Genomic DNA, 19,550 nt, shown 5'->3' on the forward strand with positions numbered 1-19,550 from the left:
GAGTGTAGAGAAAAGAGTCTAATGGCGCAGCCTAAGCTGCAGGAGTGGTCAAATCCTTGGCGGCTTCCCTTTGGTGTCCATCGAGAGAGTGAGAGAGAGAAGGGCATAGGGCTTGCTAGGGGGACACCACGGGTGCAGATGTGTGCAGGAGAAGTGTTGTCTCGTGCTAGAATAAGGTGGATGGAGGAGAGGCTGCAGCTTAGGATCTTTCCAAGATTTTGTCCCGGACATGCATGTGTCCTATCTTTCTTTCCTTGTCTCCAAACACTAGCAAACAAGAAGGATGCAGTGCTATAGTGGAGGACGACCAGAGAGAGAGAATGATGCTGGAGAGGCATGCGTGGTTGATGCTGGTTCAAGGAAAGAAATGAGAGAGAGAGGGAGGGTGCATGGCAAAATGCCATGGGTGGCATGGCCTGCCTCCTCATCTTGCTAATCAAAGGTGGAGAAGGGAGATGGATAGATGATTATGCAGGTCAAGGAAGAGATGGTGGTGGAGTCCACGAGTGGAGTTGGGTGAAACAAGCAATATAAAAAAAATGAAAATGGAGATTGAACATTTAGTTCATCACATGATTATTTGGTCACACCAAGGTTTGGTGGGATGGTTGATGAGGATAGATAGCTCAGGGATACATATGATGTCCAAAAGGTGCCATAAGAATTTGTTCTCATTTGATATATATATTTGGGGGAACACCTCTTATGACGAGGCCAATTTGAGGGAATTTTATTGACAAAGGATTTTGAAAATCTTGAGGGTAGCTAGGTGGTAAATAGGATTTTCAAAATGCTATACTTGCTTTACTAAGCAGATTAGATTTTATTAATTTAAAATAAGCAAGAAAAGGAAGAAATGGCATAAATACCATAAACTAGCATTTTGTAAATAAAAAAAATATAAAGTGAAATAATTTTATAGAATCATTTTGGGTTGAAAAGGGATAATGAAAATTACCACTCACCTTCCCTAAGTTACTTGGGAAAAGTAAGTTGAAAAGCTTTTATAAAGCTAGAATAGTTTTGTGATTAAAACTAGAGAGAAGAAAAAAAAAATAGATAGGGCTTTGGAAATTTATTAACAGAAAGTAAGAATAAATTTGTGAAATATGATCTCAAGGGTGGATGATTACTACATAATGTAACAATCATTTCCACACTTGGTTTTGTGAGGATTAATCTTGGAATAAAGAAAAACAAGAGGTAAAAGTGAAAAAAAGGGATCTAGAGCTAAAACACTGGATAGGGTACAAGATCAAGTGGGATATATGGATTATGGGGATATCATGAGACATGCAAGACGTGGAAGTTGTAGAGGAGGTTGCATAGATGAGATCCATGCCTTGAGTTCACCTATAACAGTTGCGGGAGCTTAAGAATCAACTGCCAAAGTTTGAATATTTTAAGCATGCCAAAACATCTTATTGACATGGCTTCAAAACCATCAAGGAAAAATATGTAGAAGAGAGATAGCGTTCAAGGCATTGGTATGATTGGGAAGTGCATATGCCAAGGTAGGCCTAGGGTAGGGTGCATTGCATTAGATGGAAAGGGGTAGCTTTAATCACGAGGATTCAAAATGGACCCTGATAACAGTTTTGGGACTTAGCCAAATTTTCTGAGGTCTTAGGGTTTTTGACTAGGGTATAAGGGAAAGATGTATTAAGGGGTAGATGATCCCAAGTTTTGAATCAAGGATGGTTGGAGCTGGATTATATCACATGGATGAATTTTAAGTAGGCACACTCATGTGGCCGTAGGTGAAAAGGTTTGATGTAGTGAAAAAGGAGCGCATCTTTTCCTAAGCTACACATGTACTTTATTTGGTAAGTGACTAAGGTGTTTATATTAAAGAGGAATTACTCCCTGAAGTATCCCAAGAGAAAATCTAAACAAGCATCAAGAAAATTCATAACAACAAGCATGTCAAGTCAATTCATTTGCAAGCAGATCAAGGCAAATTATCTTAATTAGCTGTTGGAAAAAGTTTTTGTTCCCCCTGATTTTTGCATTCTAGACACTTAACAAGGTTGCAAAAGTTAGGGTGTTACAACCGTGCCGAGGGGATAGTACTTGCCCATCCAGAACTTCCTAATAAAAGCTCCAATCATGCTGCTAGGCAGGCGCCCGTTGGACCCCGGAGGAAATGTCCAATTGCTTCACATGAAAATCAAACATTAGTACATGCTAAATTGTGTATGACCAAAATGAAAGTACATGTTCGAAATTGCCAAATTAGTACACTTAATCAGGGCCACCAGGAATAATAAGGGTCTTCGCCTCATGGGTCTTAGGCTCCTTCCTCTCGTCGGGGACTCTCGCTTCCCCACGAATCTTCAGTGGCTTCGGCCGCCCCTCCTCCTCCGGAGTCTCGAACCCGCGGCTAGAGTCCTCCTCGGCTCTAGACTCCGTCTCCGCCTCCTCTCTAGACGGCCCCTCCAAAAAGAACCCGGAAGCGACGTCGCCTGAAGCCGAGGGTGGTGGCTCAAAGTCCGCTCCTCCCCAGCCACCTCCACCTCCTGCTCCACAACCTCGTCCCCGTCCTCGTCCTCTTCCTCCTCCTCCTCCCGCGCCGTCCTCGTAACACGGATTGCGATGCGGTTCCCTCTCACTCCTTCTAACATTGGTCTTGCGCTGTTGCATCTTCTTAAGCAAGCTCGACGAGTCCTCCTTGCCGCCGCTCATATTGTTCAATCACCTGCATTGAGAAAGACAAAACAATTAAGAAGCATGTTGAAAAATATATAAATAGTAAGCATAAAGACACTAAACAATTAAGAAGCATGTTGAAAAATATATAAATACTAAGCATAAAGATACTAAACAAATAAGAAGCATGTTGAAAAAAATATAAATACTAAGCATAAAGATACTAAACAATTAAGAAGCATGTTGAAATATAAACACATAAAAGACCCTCACCAGCCGTCATCAATCTCATTGTCCATCTCATTTTGTTTCTCCTTGTCACTATCACTATCACTATCTTTTGAGTATTAAGTTGGAGCCTGATAGACGGGTGGAGGTGTATCATCGCTGTTATCTTTCGTATGTAACTTCTCGAGCATATCTATGTCCTTTAGATCCAACACTGACTCACCACGAGGTTCTGCATCGTTCATGAGGTCCTCTTCAACAACCGGTTCTAAATCAAAGTGCCCGAAGTCCTCTTCCTCTTGATAGAAAAATCCCTCGTATGTTACAGGGTCAATGTTGTTGTAATCATCCTCGGAGGGAATCGGTAGGTTACCATGTGGCGAAACCTGGAACACGACTTCCCAGCCATTGAGTGTCGCTTTCTGGAATGGGTACGTCAAATAATAAACTTGCTTGGCTTGGTGAGCAACAATATAGACATCGGCTCCGGTATAGGTGGTGGAAGGCTTAACTTCAACTAACCCAATGGACTTGGTAATTCTCTGTCCACCTCTTGGGTCGAACCAATGACACTTGAACACAACGAGATTGAGTTGTTTGTTTGTACGATTGAAGGCGTCTGCCCTCGTACAGAGGCGTCTTAGCCGCGGCTATCATATCATAGAAAGCCTTCACGGCTGGCTCTGGTTCCTCCGGTTCTGGAGGTTCCTCCGGCTCTAGCGGTTCCTCCCGTGAAGGTGGCGACTCTGGATTGTGGGCCTCGACAAGATCATCTACAAAGTCTCTAACCCCATCGTACTCATTGCCATTAAGCCGCTACCGCATCACCTCACCTCTGTCACGTTCGTGCTCATCAAAGTCGATCTGCGTGACGTAATGATGCATATACCCATATCACAGAAGGTGTTTAAACATGTCATCCTTTCCACGACGGTGATGCTTCAAGCAACGATTGCACGGGCAAAGTGGCTGAACCTTCTGTTTTGTACCACACGCCAACTCCTTCACTAAATGCCAAGTCTTCCTTATCCACTCATTTGTTTTATTAGTCGCACTAACACGGCCGGTGTACATCCATCCATTATCAGCCATCCTCTGCTCTATTGGAAGCCAAACCACAAGCATAGCATTTATATAAAATAGGAAAATAAATGCATCATATTTTAATTTTTTTTACCAGGCAAAATGAATGCATCAACCTACATCTCTACTAGGTGGACTCGTAGCAGCCGCCGGATCCGTAGATTGAGTACGTTCTCCATGCTCTACCCCGGTCTGAGTCAAAATTTCGGCAGCACCTCCCCGCTGCTCTCCCGATACACGTCTCGCCAAAAAACAAGAGGATGTGCATCCGGAGAACAACGGTGAGGCGCTACCGAAATCCTGACTCGGACCGGAGCAGAGCATGGAGAACGTACCCAACTACGGATCCGCCGACTGTCCCGTAAATGCCGCAAGCGTTACGGTTGAAAATATGCCGACCACTAATGGATATTTATCCGCGTAACGTTTGAGTACGGGAAGTGACACCTAGGTTACGCAACTTGACTTGGAAAATGAATCTAGTGACATAAATAAAATGCGGAGAAGAAGTTGGAAATTTAGCTCACCCTGGGCTGTAGAGGAAGTAGTCGAACAACCGAGTGTCGATATCGGCGACCATCGAGAAGCGCGTCAAGATCCTGGATCGTCACGCCGGGGTGCTCACGACGAGGCGGTCACGGCATGGCCTATTACAAATACATATTATTAGAACAAATTCACATTTGCATTTCTATTTCAACTACACATTTCTATTTCTAACTAACTAACAACTAACTAACAAACTATCCTAACTAACTAACAAACAATTTCACATTCGCATTTTTATTTCTATTTCTAACTAACAATTTATCCTAACTAACTAACAATTTACCCTAACTAACTAACAACTAACAAAATAACTAAGCAAAAAATTCACATACCTTCAATTTGGAGCTCCCCATGGAGCCGGCCGGTGAGGGGAGCGGAGGGTCGAGGCGGCGCGGCAGTAGAGGGCCGGGGCGGCGTGGTGTGCTGCGGGAGGAGTGGTCAGGGCTGCGCAGAGGGAGGGGCGGGGAAGGCGGGCGACGGCGGGCGGTGGCTCGGGAGGCGCGGCTGCGCGGCCAGGCGAGCAGCTGGCGGCGGGCGACAGCGGGCGGCGGCTCGGGAGGCGCAGGGGAAGGCAGGCGGCAACTCAGGAGGCGCGGGGAAGGGGGCGGGTGGCGGCAGCGCGGATGGCGTCGGCGCGGGTGGCTGAGAGTCGAGGGTCGGGCTCGGGAAGTGGGGAGGCGCGGGTCGTGCTCGGGTCTGTGTGCGTGCGTTTAGTTATTTTAGGGTTAGGGGTCTATGCCGAGGGCCGGCCATACGCCGACGGCAACCCTCGGCATAGCCCATTTTTTTGTTTTTGTTTTTTATTTCATTTATTTTTCTGAATATAATATACTAATATATATAGGTCCATATATTAAGACGTGCCAGTCACCTCGCTTCTTGGTGTCGATGACTCTCGTCATCGGTGTCATCTCTTTGTTTGGTGTTGCGGCCTTCTTCATATGACTGGGGGTAGGGGCTCGCATGGGGCGAGTGTTGGGGAGGCGGGGGTGGTAGATCGGGCGGTGGGTTCGACGACAATGGCGGCGATGATGTCCATCGCAAGGCAGAGTTTTGGCGCCACCTAATTTGGACTTTTTCGGTGGCACGAGAGGAAATCATTTCTATGCCGGAGGACCCTGGTAGAAGAGGGAAATGTGAGGGCACGCGCACGGACAAGCTCTCTATCCGCATCGACACAATTGCAGCTTAAATTTAATCCACGAGCTTAAATCTAGCTAAACGGGGCCGCCGGGACATGCGGTATGGCCGTACCGGGCGCGTGGGTGCACCCGTCCGCCAACGCACGAAACGGAAAACATTTAGCACATAAAACAACGCGTCCTAGACCTAAAAACATTTTTCCCTCCATTTATTGAGCGAATGAAAGAGTGGCCCCAGTTCAAATCCGGTCAGTTTCCAGCGGATTCGGCGGGACACCGCAGGAAGCGGGAGGGATTCCCAGATGGCTACCGCGCGCATATGGCATGTGATAGGTGGTGCGTAGGAGGTATCCTACCGCTGCGTGGAGGTCTCGCGCAATACTAAAATGCGCACCATGTAGCTCCTTCACAAAAAAGCCCTTCCGGCACCCAAAAGATGGAAAAACCGTCGCCCATGGTTCGGATTAGAAATCCGCGACCGGGGCCTTGCTTCCCATCCTAAGGCCCACGCACGTGCCAAATATGGCCTCGTTCAGACAAACTATGTGGTGAAACGGGTCGTTTCCTACTCATTTCCCCTAAAAGTCATAGAACTCCGGACGTGATAGCCCTATTCGTGAAGGGGTTTTAAAGATAATTGCCGTATCCCAATTCCGTCTTTTGAAGTGGTTACTAGGACACATAAAATGATGCCACATGGCTCCGCTCGACTTTTTGGCTCCGTTTACTTTGCCAACTATGCAAAACGGGGCCGCCGGGACATACGGTATGGCTGTACCGGGCGCGCGCATGCACCCGTCCGCCAACGCGCCAACCGGAAAACATTTAGCACATAAAATGACGCGTCCTAGACCTAAAAACATTTTCCCCTCCTTTTATTGAGCGAAGGAAAGTGTGGCCCCAGTTCAAATCCGGTCACTTTCCACATACAGATCCTGGATTTTACCAAGTGCTAGCCCATGTATGCGTAAATCATCAACGCCGGGTACATACAAGGTTAGACAAACCTTACATCACATTTGTACACATATGTTAGGGACAAATGCAAGTTTTTCAGCGATTCCGACGCTCCGGTGATCTGTATCTTGGGAAACCCTAGGGCGGTGACCCTGCAGATCTACCCCTATAGCTTTCTCCTTGCGAGGGTTTACCAATGGATTTTTTCATTTGTTTTGGTTTGTTTAGGACATATGCACATGGAAATCATAGGTTTGGAATAAAATAGGCCCCGGATGAGCCATATCAGGAGTTTCCACATACAGATCCTGGATTTTACCAAGTGCTAGCCCATGCATGCGGAAATCATCAACGACGGGTACATGCAAGGTTAGACAAACCTTACATCACACTTGTACACATATGTTAGGGACAAATGGAAGTTTTCCAACGATTCCGACGCTTCGGTGATCTGTATCTTGGGAAACCCTAGGGCGGGGACCCTGCAGATCTACCCCTATAGCTTTCTCCGTGCCAGGGTTTACCAATGGATTTTTTTATTTTCTTTGCTTTGTTTAGGACATATGCACATGGAAACCATAGGTTTGGAATAAAATAGGCCCCGGATGAGCCGTAGCAGGAGTTTCCACATACAGATCCTGGATTTTACAAAGTTCTAGCCCATGCATGCGGAAATCATCAACGCCGGGTACATGCAAGGTTAGACAAACCTTACATCACACTTGCACACATATGTTAGGGACAAATGGAAGTTTTCCAGCGATTTCGACGCTCCAGTGATCTGTATCTTGGGAAACCCTAGGGCGGGGACCCTGCAGATCTACCCCTATAGCTTTCTCCGTGCGAGGGTTTACCAATGGATTTTTTTTATTTGCTTTGCTTTGTTTAGGACATGTGCACAAGGAAACCATAGGTTTGGAATAAAATAGGCCCCGGATGAGCCGTAGCAGGAGTTTCCACATACAGATCCTGGATTTTACCAAGTGCTAGCCCATGTATGCGGAAATCATCAACACCGGGTACATGCAAGGTTAGACAAACCTTACATCACACTTGTACACATATTTTAGGGAGAGTTTTCCAGCGATTCTGACGCTCTGGTGATCTGTATCTTGGGAAACCCTAGGGCAGGGACCCTGCAGATCTACCCCTATAGCTTTCTCCGTGCGAGGGTTTACCAATGGATTTTTTATTTGCTTTGCTTTGTTTAGGACACATGCACATGGAAACCATAGGTTTGGAATAAAATAGGCCCCGGATGAGCCGTAGCAGGAGTTTCCACATACAGATCCTGAATTTTACCAAGTGCTAGCCCATGTATGCGGAAATCATCAACGCCGGGTACATGCAAGGTTAGACAAACCTTACATCACACTTGTACACATATGTTAGAGACAAATGGAAGTTTTCCAGCGATTCCGACACTCCGATGATCTGTATATTGGGAAACCCTAGGGCGACATCATAAAAATCATCGACTAGTCCATGACATCATCAAAATCATCGACTCCTCTATGACATCATTAAAATCATCAATTCCTCCGTGACATCATAAAAAGCATCCAAATGTTCTTGGAACTCGAAGAAGTCTACGGTATTCGACTCAGCAATTTTTACGCCCTATACATGACTTCATATTCATCTACAGGCTCGAGGGCTACTCCCATAGGGAGCACTGGCCGCACACCCGATAAAAAGATGGAAGTCTCATCGATAAAGAAGAACGGACTCGAAGGTTCTAACAATCCAGCTCTTCGGCTTCTCTCAAATCTTGCAATGTTTTGAAGACCCGATAAAAAAGTATCGTATGGTGGAATAATTTGAAGACATCGACATCAACATCAAGTTCTTCGAGTAGTACAACTTGAGTATACACACGGTTGCAAGCACCCGCCCATAGACTCGGGGGCTACTCCCATCGGGAGCGCTGTTCGTACACCCGATAAAAAATAACTTCGACTCTACATCAAGCACATGATTCAACATTCTTCGGATGATCAAGACATTCGGATGAAGATGACTTAGTCCCTGCCCGAAGCCTCACTTCGGTCAGACACTCGGGGGCTACTGATTTGGACATAACCCTTCGGGTACCCGACATTACTTACCCGGTGCAGATTATGAAGATGGACCAGCGCAAGGACTCAGCAAGCTGGACCCGCATCAACTTGAACTACAAGGAAGAAGGCTCCAATACGAATTCTACTAGGACTCTTATAAACCCTAGCCTGGTTGATATATAAAGCCAGGCAGTGGCACCCCTTAGGGGAGATTCAGAAACACAATATGTAAAGATCGCAATGCGATACGCCTAGACACCACAACCCGCAGATTAGAACTAGACTAGATACAACAACTCCGCCTACGATGGCGCCATGTACACATATTATTATATATTGGATTGTTAGCAAGACGTAGCGATCCTCCATCGCGTGGACGTGAACCTGGGTACGTCGTGTGCCACCTCGCTCCCGGAGTCTCCATCGTCGCCTTTCTCTAAACCCAAACCCCTCATGGTGGGCATTGCCGAGGATCCGCCTCATCAGGGATATTCTAGAATTTGCATCTAAATCGGCAACAGGGGAGTCAAAGCTTTATTCAGAAACAATGTTATTATACGAAAACCCAGAAGAAATTCAGCATATTCTATTGGATGCCACTGGAAAGCTCAAAATTTTACCAATTTCACATCCCAGAATTCTCATTTCTCACAACTGACTTGCTGTTGGACTGTTGCATTTTCCATAGTTCATTTCAGGCTCTTGAACAATATCCTATCATCATATGACTACAATATCATAATGCACTCTAGTCACTTTACCATCAAAAATCCAAACTAGATGCATCACACAATATTACATGTCACACTTCCCGAGCTTTTATAATGAAGCTTTCATGAGGGCCTAAAAACTCATAAAAGCACACAAGGATCTGTTTTGAGCTTGAAGGCTTAAATATATCCAACTAGAAACCTATAATACAATTGTCTAGACCAGACCCAGAAAGATTGTAAAAATTCTAATTTGAACTCAGAACAAATACATTAGTTCTTCGCAACCCACCGTACCCACAACATCTATTTTGCTACCAAGCATGTGACACGAAAATAATACATTTTTCAATATGGGAGCATAGCCCCAGCCTCTGCACATTGCATATAATAAAGTACAACTCCTTTTTGTTGCATTTCAGGTAATACTGACTAATACAAAGCCTTATTGGATTCACTGTATTTCTTCAGAAAAATAATAGTCAGGCAGTAAAGCCCAACTGCAGTAGATTACATGATACAACTTTCCTTAGAGTGAGGTTGTTGGCACACCTGTCGATGAATGATACCGTATACAAACATGTACGACATCGCCACTGTCTAGAAGTGAATAGGATTGACAAACAGACGCCTAATCGTCCCTTCAATGATGTTGCTGTATGTAAATGCATCCTTGTGGTCATCGTACCAGAACATCATGCTGATTGTTATATTCGCGACTCGTTGTATCGCCGGAAGTATCCCAGGGCGTTCAAAGCGTGCTTGATTTGTGGTCTTCCATGCATCTTCCATCATAGAACCAATATTGGCAAAGGCGACATCACTTTCCACGCCATGTTCACTAATGTAACATTCCACTGAAGTGTGCACATCATATTTGTTCTTCCCTTGCTGTGAGCAACACATGGTTCATCAGGGGTGTTATCGTGGTCAATGGATAGAAAATATCAGTGGTAATCTTCGAGATTAATTTTTACCTTAAATGCAGCAAGGTCATTCATAAAACGTGTCACCACTGCACAAGCCCTGACAGCATCTGTGCAACCGAGTGCCCATTCGAGTGCGTCTTTGGTTGCAGTATCACCCATACCAACTAACAAGCAAACACATGCGCATGGTGCGGCGGAGCATATTGATACCTCAACGTGATCATTGAATTTGGGCTTGTGTTTTTGATGAAACCATTCCGCTTCTTGCAGATGCTTACTTGAAAATATTTGAAACTACAAATGAAGAAAATCTATGAGTACTTCTGATAAAAGATTTGGATAACGATATGGATGTTAAGCACAAAGGCTATGTATTTGACATATACATGATTATTGTAAGCACTACAATATAAAATAATCAGATTTCATACCCACTTGGGATGATATCTTAAGGAGCATTGATATCAACAAAACTTTTATCTCATGTTGTTGTGTGATTCATACAAGTAACATGTTCGTGCATAGTATATATAGCATTGCTTTTCGTGACAGGAGATATTCCAAACAGGTAAGTCTTCGAGTGGAGATACTTCTTGATATTGTTCCTTTACATAATATTTGAAGTCTCGAGTATAACTTGTGTTATGAGAAAACAAAAGGTAAATTTGTGACATATCATCGTGGAAAGATACTGGAAAAATAAAGAAATAAAATATAGCACTAAGGCATATTCATTTTGTGGTTGTAAGATGAGAATGATGTACCGCTTTTATGCTATAAGGGACACGGTACTTCTCATTTGGTTTCAACTCGTCCTCGAACTCTTTGAATGTGCTTATCAGCTTGAGGTAGAACTTCTGGAGGTACTCTGGAAGTAGAGAAACAGCACTCTTGTCCCATCTATATATAATTCAACCAGTCACACATTTAAGTGCAGTTATTTGAATGCATGTTTTATTCTAAAACTGAGAAGATAATGAAACATGATGAGAGCTCCAACCTTTGTATAGCTTCATCAAGTTGTTTACACTCCATCAAAGTAGCACGTACATCATAAGTGTCATCTGTCATGGCCATCATTGCAATTATCTTGGCAAAAATCTTTCTTGCACGAGTATACTCTTGTTCGTAGTATGTCATGTATGACCATAAGTAGCACTCAACAATGCGGTCCCGTGAGTATGTTAGCCCCACTTCTCTAGAAATATCTTCCCACCATCTGAAATTGACTTTGTTGTTAATGTTCTATTAAAAAAATTATAGCTAGGATCATTTACGAGAATACATATGCACTGAAAGATGGAATAAATTTCAGCTCATGGGAGTAAACTTGCATTTTTCTAAACATTATCAAACTGAAAAACATGAGCTCCTTACATTTAAGAACACGGAAAACATGCAGGACTCAAACACAATGTACTTTTCCAGAAAAAATGCATGATTGTCCATTCAATATAAAAACACTCATACAATGCTTGCACGCTAATTGAACCATAAGAATCAACTACACCCTCCATCCTGGTGTATTAGGCTCACTTCAAAAAACTGCATGTCCCAAAACTCTCCTGGATTAAGACCTGGTTCCTAACATTTTATATTCAATAATCCTACACATACAGATAAGTGCTTACGGAATAAACCTACGGTTGGACGTGGCATCATGTAGTTGGTGAAATCCGGTGTCTGTTCCTAAAAATGCTGACGCTGATGCAATGATGGCTCACCACGTCAGTTAGTATGATTAATCCGCAGGAAAGCTGCACGTACTCACTACATTGTCCGATTACTCCGGTGTGGCATTCCTTTTCCCTAATTTCTCACGCCGGTGAAAAAAATGCTTGCATGCAGCGGTGTGAACAGTTTTGTATGCATAAAGAGTGGGCCTCCTCCCTCGGTACTATCCCAAATTAGTCCTCAAATTAATGAACCTGAAGCTGATTTGAGGAAATATGGGGCGATAAGTAGCTTTAACAGCCAATCCATGTCCTCCTTGGTCACAGAGATTAATAGCTAATCCTCCATCCATTCCGATGGGTGAGACCTACGTGTATCTCTAGATTTTTAATTTGACCAACATAATACAAATGGTAGAACATAAAAATTAAACCATTACAAAGTGTAATATCTAATCTTTCTAATTATATATGTTTTGTAATATATAACTTGTATTATGTTGGTCAAATTGACAACATAGGGTGGCCTAACCCACCGGGACGGAGTGAGTATATACTCCCTCCAACCCGGTTTATAGATCCTAGGTGTATTCCTAGATCGTAAGTTTGACCAACATAATAAAAGGTATATATTACAAAATACCATATGTAATAAGGAAGTTTAAATGTTTTAATTTCTAATGATAATTTTTATGTTGTATAATTTATGTTATGTTCATCAATTTGAAGATATAGGGATGCGCGCAGGCCCTATAAACCGGAATGGAAGGAGCATCGTGCAAAGTAGGGTTCCCTTTTTAATATCATGGCAAATATTACGAAATTGCTAGTTGGGGATTAATTAACAGGACACCATTGCTTTTCCAAAAACATAATAATTCCTAGTTTCCTATAACCCCCATCCACAAATAAGTACCCCCTATCTCTTTTATTTTACATTCTGCAAATTTTAAGACCAATTAGTATGCCATTTAATAGTATTGGTTTGATATGTGAACAACCAATCCAAGCTACATTATAGTTAATGACATCCAATAGGGAAAGGAAGACTGCTTCATTTTCTGTGTTGTTGTTGATTACAAAGTTAAAATGTAGACTAATTCAGAATAGTTTTAGGTCTAGAATGTAGAGTATTTCAGAATGGAGGGAGGAGTATACTCCTAAGTCAATTATTTTGAAGTTTGACCAAATTTATGGGAAATACTAACAACATTTATGACACCAATTTAGTATCAATAAATTATTTTTATATGTAGATTCATATTATACCGATTTGATGCCATATATCTTACTTCATTTTTTAATAAAAATTTTCAAAGTTTTTTTTCCTTAGTAGAAGAGCTATAAGTGCACCTATTTTAGGATAGATGGAGTACTTTCATGGTTGATCTTAGATAGACTAAGTATTTTGCACCCTGATGATCCAAAATGCGGGTATTTAAGGATATCCACACAGTCTTTGAGATGGTAATATGAACATCAATTTATTTGCAAACATTTTGTATTACACCAAGAAGTAAGCACTAATAAAATAGATTAAGGATAAATTTTATAATAACAATTATATTTTTTGAAGGTAATAATTTATATAATATATGATCAAACTTACTAAATTTTGGGCAGTAAGCTTTCTACAAATGACATACTTTTCAAATCAGAGGTAGTATTTCTTATGGGTTTAATTCGTTAGATTTTCGTTTGGACAAATAAAACTAACATTTAAAATATTTTAAATGATTCAATTGGAAATAAAATATTTTATTGATTCTTCTCAATGTATCTAGATGGTAAAATCACGAAATAGGCTACATGATTTGGTCATGGTTAGAGCTTTTTCTCTTTGTTGGTCATTGTGGCTTAGTAATAGCGATATTTTCCAATAAAGGAATATTAACTTTACTAGGGTTTATATACAAACATGTGATCAATTATTCTGAACCATGAGGACTGAAATATGATGATGGCAGCTGGAATGGGTTGTACTTATTTTTCCAACATGGGTGGAGTCTGGGAGACCTAGTCTCCTATTTTGGTTTCTTAAACTTTCAGTGACACTAGGGAGTGTTTTCCTTCATTTTTTTTTATCACATCCGACATGATTTAGTATCCTAATATTTATAAGTTCATCTCTTTTTCACTATTTTATGCAAATGATGTATGTTACCTGGAGATATCCTTGAGCTCCTTTAAATGGAGGCGTTGCAACAGGTTAAAATCAAGTTTAGCTAATTCTAGAATAGATGAATTGTGCATCGGCTCTTCTTTGTATTCTGAAATATAATGCAACACTTCTACTCTCTTCAATGTCCTTGGCAGTGGTAAGTGAAGAGCACGCTTGACTTGCTCAGCCAACGGGGAATCAAGGTCACTTTTCATAGACTCAAGATGTTTCCTTGCGAAAATGATACTTTCTTCAAGTTCTATCTCTCCATGTGTTAAGAGATGTGCTGCATTGTATAAACTTAATAGTTCCCTTGGATCATTAGTTATGTCAACCTTGAACACCCCATCTTCATTTTTAAACTTTTTGAATACATCTGCAAGATATGCATGATACAATGAGCATATTAGCTAGTGCTTGGTAATTCTTGGATCATATATGTTGTCGTTTAAGCGATTAACACAATGGTATTCTAAGCAAAGTTGCTTTTATGTGCTATTTGTTATAATGATCTTTCCTATTAATACTAGCAGGTGGAGGTGCATGATACCTAGCATCATATAAAATTATTATGTCTAAGAGCAATCAATATGTAGGTAAAACTAGAAGCTTAATTGTAGATAATATCATATACACAATGTTAGAGTGTTTTCTTCTTCGTACATACCTGGAGATACCCAGAATCCGTGTTGCCTCAGTAAGCGGAATCGAAGAGCAACATCATGAAGGCTAGAGCTATTGAATTCAGAAGAATGGATGCTCCTTAATGTGGAGACAATTTGTTCATTGAAATGATGATCTATACTCAGATGTTGGAGAGTGTCCACAAGTTTCAGTTTCTCAACTATATTATTGCAAGCCTCAAGTATCCCAACCACTTTCTCCTTCAATTGAGTAGACCTGTTTTCCATGAATTCCTCGGACATCTACTTGATCCATACCAAAAGTATATATAAGTTAGGCAGAGTAAATTAAAATATTTTGTATGAACATAGTTTATTTAGCTGTGTGATAGGTGAAGAAATTGCAGTGTTTACTCACTAGATATTTGTTCATTAAAGTTGCAGGTATCAATTGTTACTAATGTTGGTACAAATTGCTGAGCTATTTAGAGAACATGCAAATGTATCATGTTGTGTTCAAGCGTAAATAGGAAAGTTTCTTCTAGAATTTGTAGATTTCCAATAGAGGCATCATTAATTAGTATTCCTGGTAAATATGTACTTTCTTTTCTAGTGTGTACTTTGGAAACGTGCATAAATTTCACCTTCAAAATCACATATTTATGATTACTGCTCCCCTATATATGTGATTTATCGATGACTAGGAACCATGCTCGTGTGTTGCAGCGGGAGATGAATGATATATACATCGCGGAAGTGTATAAAATTGTCGAAGGTATCTAAGTGACCTCGAGAAACTTTGTTGGGTCTTTGTTCGCTAAAACTGGAAGGTTCGATGAGTGGCGGACATATTTTGGACACTAATGTGGGATGTAGAGCATAATCAGCAAATTTTTTGGGCTAGTGACCTCTATGTCATAAAACGGATTGATAAATTACATGGCAGAGAGGCAAAAAAATTCCCTTTTTCTGAAATGTTATGGTATGGTGAATTTTATTTCGATATCATGTGCATTGAGATATCATGCCTGAAAATTTATGTCCAGCTTAGAAAAAAAATTATTACTCCCTCCGGTTCATATTAATTGACTCTAATATGGATGTATCTAGACACATTTTAGTTCTAGATACATCCATATTGAAGTCAATTAATATGAATGGGAGGGAGTATAAATATTCGGCCGACAGTTCTTCTCCTTATTGCTACTCATGATCTTAATTCAAACCTTAAAGTTGAGGGAAAAATAATTGACAGCTTTATTTTTATAGATTTAATATTTGATATGGCAACAAAGAAGGAAAAAATGGCATAGCGTACTCATGATCGTGTTTCACTTCAATGGAAGTGTGAAGACTCCTAAAACCTAAATAAGCCGCGGATTCAAAATACCTTGAAAATGGAGGAACGATTCCGTACATACTTTAATGAAAGGGATCTATAATGAAGATGGCCTAAAAAGATTTTTCACTCTCCCTTAGGTTTCAAGATCAGAGCCACATCCAAACATCGCGCTTGAAAATCGACGCCGAAAAGCAACGCTGTCACCGCCCACTCTCCTCTGGAAGCTGATCAGTGGTGTAAAATGCTCTATAGGCCGATCCAAATGATGGGTTTGGGTGCATAGCTACCATGACTATCATGATTTTATTATATAGACCACATAATAATGTTGATCGAAGCTTCGTATTAACAAATATGAAATCTTACATTTTTGGATGGAGTTATTAGTAGACCAAGTCCCGGTTTATGTTGTCTTGTATGCTAAATTTATTTCCTAATTTATCGTGGACAAATAGCCATGCAAAATGAAAAAAATCTGGTAAACCAAAGAAAAACATGGGCAAAAGTTTGATAGATAGAAGGCATCATCGTAATCCATTGCAGTGCTAAACATAGTTGAAGATGAATCAGTCATCAATGTTGACCTTTTGGACCAACAACTATGCAAGGATTGGTGGATGAAGCTTGTATGACATACGAGTCATACTAGGCGGGGCATTGGCACTTTTGCCGCTTTGATCTTCTGAAGGATAATGTTAGGGTTTTCTGACATGTCACATATGGGCTGACCACCATCCCTGTTACCCGGCCTTTACCGGGCTTCCTAGTGTGGCTCGTGCGGCATATGATAACTACGCACCATACCAGGGATTGCATTTGATCAAGGTAAACGTTTGCTATCAGCTGACCGATCCAGCGCCCAGCGATCGGTCGTGCCGAAGCAGCGCGCGCTGCATGCGCGTCCCTGCCGTACATCCTGACTTTGTGGTGAACCCCATAGTAATTATTACGTTTTCATTTACTTTTGCTGGAAGGACCCCGCATGCAAACACTCTGATGCCTGTGTGTCGAAGCCCACCACCAGCCTAGCGTGTATTAGCTAGCTTGGCATGCGACGCATGCCTGCAGCGAAGCCTTCATGAGTACTAGGCTTTTTTTCAGGATAATATGCATGCATGCGTGCTACCTAAGCCCTAGTGCTAGCTTTCTTGTATTTTTTTGTAGTGAAACGGCTATTATTTTTGTAGCGAAAGCACATGAGAGATGTTGTAATCTTTTTACCTCGATGTTTGCGAGAAATTTGTGTTTCCCAAGATAGTAGCATAAGTCATTCGAAAATGTAAAAAACTTGTAAGATTTGTTTGTTGTAATTGTTTGTGAATTTTGTACAAATAGTTGCATTTTTATTGTAATTCAGTCTGTAGCAAATTAATTGTTACTTGACCACTTTGCATTGATTGCAAACATATGGATTTTTTGTTGTAATCATTTGTGAATTTTGTAAAATATTTTATAGTTTTTATTGTAATTCAATATGTAGCAAATTAATGGTTGCTTTACCACTTTCCATTGTTTGCGAATATATGGATTTTTGTTGTAATAGTCTACGGTTTTTGTAGACAATGTTGTTGACTTTTGTTGCAAACCGATCTACATAAAAAAGTTGTTGGTTTAAACACTTTTTGTAACATTACTTTTTTATTGTAATATTTTGTGATTTTGTTGTATTTGCTAGGAATTTTGTTGGAAATCAATCTATAGGAAAAGAAGTATAGTTTATCCAATTTTTGTTGTAGCATTAACTTTTTAAAATGTTGTGACATGTTCGTTACAATTTTTCCCTATGCATATAAGAGTGATTAGAATTTCCTTGAGATAGTCTAACCACTATTGCTAGTAGAATTTTTCCTGTAACTAGGTGTGGAGCAAGCAATACTTGGTAGGAAGCTACGTACTAGCCTATGTGGAAGCAACCCATGCTGAAACTTCCATGCAGCTAGCAACCAACGCGTGCATGCAAGCATGACGGAAATCCATCAACACTGCAATGGGAGAAAAGACACAACGCTCCAGTAGCAACACCGTGAAAGATGACCGGTTAGCGGGGTGATTCCCAAGTACGGCTGGCACGTTCTATGGTCCTTACTGCATTTAAGCTGCACGTGAAAGCGCTTCCTGGAGCAGAGCATCGAACGGATGTAAGGCTCCACGCTGTGCCCATTGAACGGTGCGGGTACGACCGACTTTCTACCGGGAATCGGCTGACCGACGCCCAGCGCCCCCCTTTGATCAAACATCGGAGGATTAGCGTGCTTAATGCGGTTGTGCCCAGGCTGGTTCGTCAGTGCCACTTCATGGGCCTCCAATCCTCCAGGTAGTCCATCAGCAGCAATGCAGGCAAACCAGCAGCCGGTCGGTCGATCAATACGACAATACCAGATCGATTCCCATTGTATGCAGAACCGGATAGGACATGTAGGCAGCATATGTACTTTCCAGATTAATTTTACTTAAATTTTAGCGCTAACAGCTCAATTTTAGTTGTATTGTATTTGGTGATGTGTTTGTAAATACATGAACTGAGCTTGAGCCCTCTTTTGGGTCAATCGCCACAGGTTTCGTAGTGTCCATGGAGTTATGTTTAATTAAAGATGCTTATATTTACTGACCTGTATCTTGGTAAAAAAAATAGCTGTGTTACAAGCTTGTTTGGGCTTCGAAAAAATCCTAGCTCCGCCACTGTCGAGACACCACCCTTATCGGTTCTCTTACGGATTAAGAAAGATGCACCGTTTCGGAGAAGGACGGGAGCAGGACGGGAGCGAACCGTCTGAGTCTTTTTATGCTAGGAGGTTGATCCTACTCTCTCCATTCCAATACTTAAGGCGTAAAAATTTGGGCACGACAATTATGTTTCGGTGCAAGGGGGGCAATGGGAGGACAAACAAACATTATATACATATGTCTCGCAATGCTTGGCTTTCCTTGGAACTGAAGGAGAAACATACTACCGCAGATTGAAACGTGATCAATCTTCTACCAAGCATACCTGTAATGTTTCTGGACTGTGGTGGATGAAGAAGTCACCCCATATCGTGGGATGAAACATAGGCGCCAGCGGCACATCCAGAGCGGTGAAAACCTGGGAGAACGCCATGACAACGTATATATGTACCGGTGATCAATTGTTTTGTATAGTAGTGTGTAGACTAGCGGCTCTGAAAGAACATGGAACGGCAGATGGTCTTATATAGCCGGTACGTGCGATTTTTTTTTTGAACAATTAAGCGGCATTTATTTAATAGTAGTTGTTGGGCGTTGGCAAGCCAAGCAAAAAAAAAAATTGGCTGTTGGCTAGGATTGATTGTCACGCTTATCACGAGATAGCAACTGGCACCAAACACAATTAAGTCAACTGTAGTCAGATAAGGCACAATGAGTGTTTTTTTTTAAAAAAAAATATGAAACCGTGTCTAGGAGGAACTAGACACTTTTTTTGATATA

The 19,550-nt window shown here is 41.5% G+C and overlaps 1 protein-coding gene across 1 annotated transcript; it reads right to left on the reverse strand.

The window, feature by feature from the left end:
* Positions 1-9,704: 9,704 nt before the first annotated feature.
* On the reverse strand, positions 9,705-19,253 carry LOC124701509 (tau-cadinol synthase-like). The gene is made up of 7 exons (XM_047233581.1): positions 19,096-19,253; positions 14,809-15,067; positions 14,145-14,517; positions 11,308-11,526; positions 11,072-11,207; positions 10,356-10,601; positions 9,705-10,269 (listed from the first exon to the last, which is right to left on the reverse strand). The coding sequence occupies exons 1-7, from the start codon at positions 19,201-19,203 to the stop codon at positions 9,979-9,981; spliced, it is 1,632 nt and encodes a 543-aa protein (XP_047089537.1). The 5' UTR covers positions 19,204-19,253; the 3' UTR covers positions 9,705-9,978.
* Between the last annotated feature and the right edge of the window lie 297 nt (positions 19,254-19,550).

This window comes from Lolium rigidum, chromosome 3 (assembly GCF_022539505.1).
Source record: "Lolium rigidum isolate FL_2022 chromosome 3, APGP_CSIRO_Lrig_0.1, whole genome shotgun sequence".
NCBI lineage: Eukaryota > Viridiplantae > Streptophyta > Magnoliopsida > Poales > Poaceae > Lolium > Lolium rigidum.

What these genes read in the sequence shown, in the direction of transcription:
- LOC124701509 (XM_047233581.1), bottom strand. Translation starts at nt 19,203, where the DNA reads ATGGCGTTCTCCCAGGTTTTCACCGCTCTGGATGTGCCGCTGGCGCCT. An exon ending in ACAGTCCAGAAACATTACAG is followed by an intron (nt 15,068 to 19,095) that starts GTATGCTTGGTA and finishes TGGATCAAGTAG; the next exon opens with ATGTCCGAGGAATTCATGGA. An exon ending in ATGACCTTGCTGCATTTAAG is followed by an intron (nt 10,270 to 10,355) that starts GTAAAAATTAAT and finishes TGTTGCTCACAG; the next exon opens with CAAGGGAAGAACAAATATGA.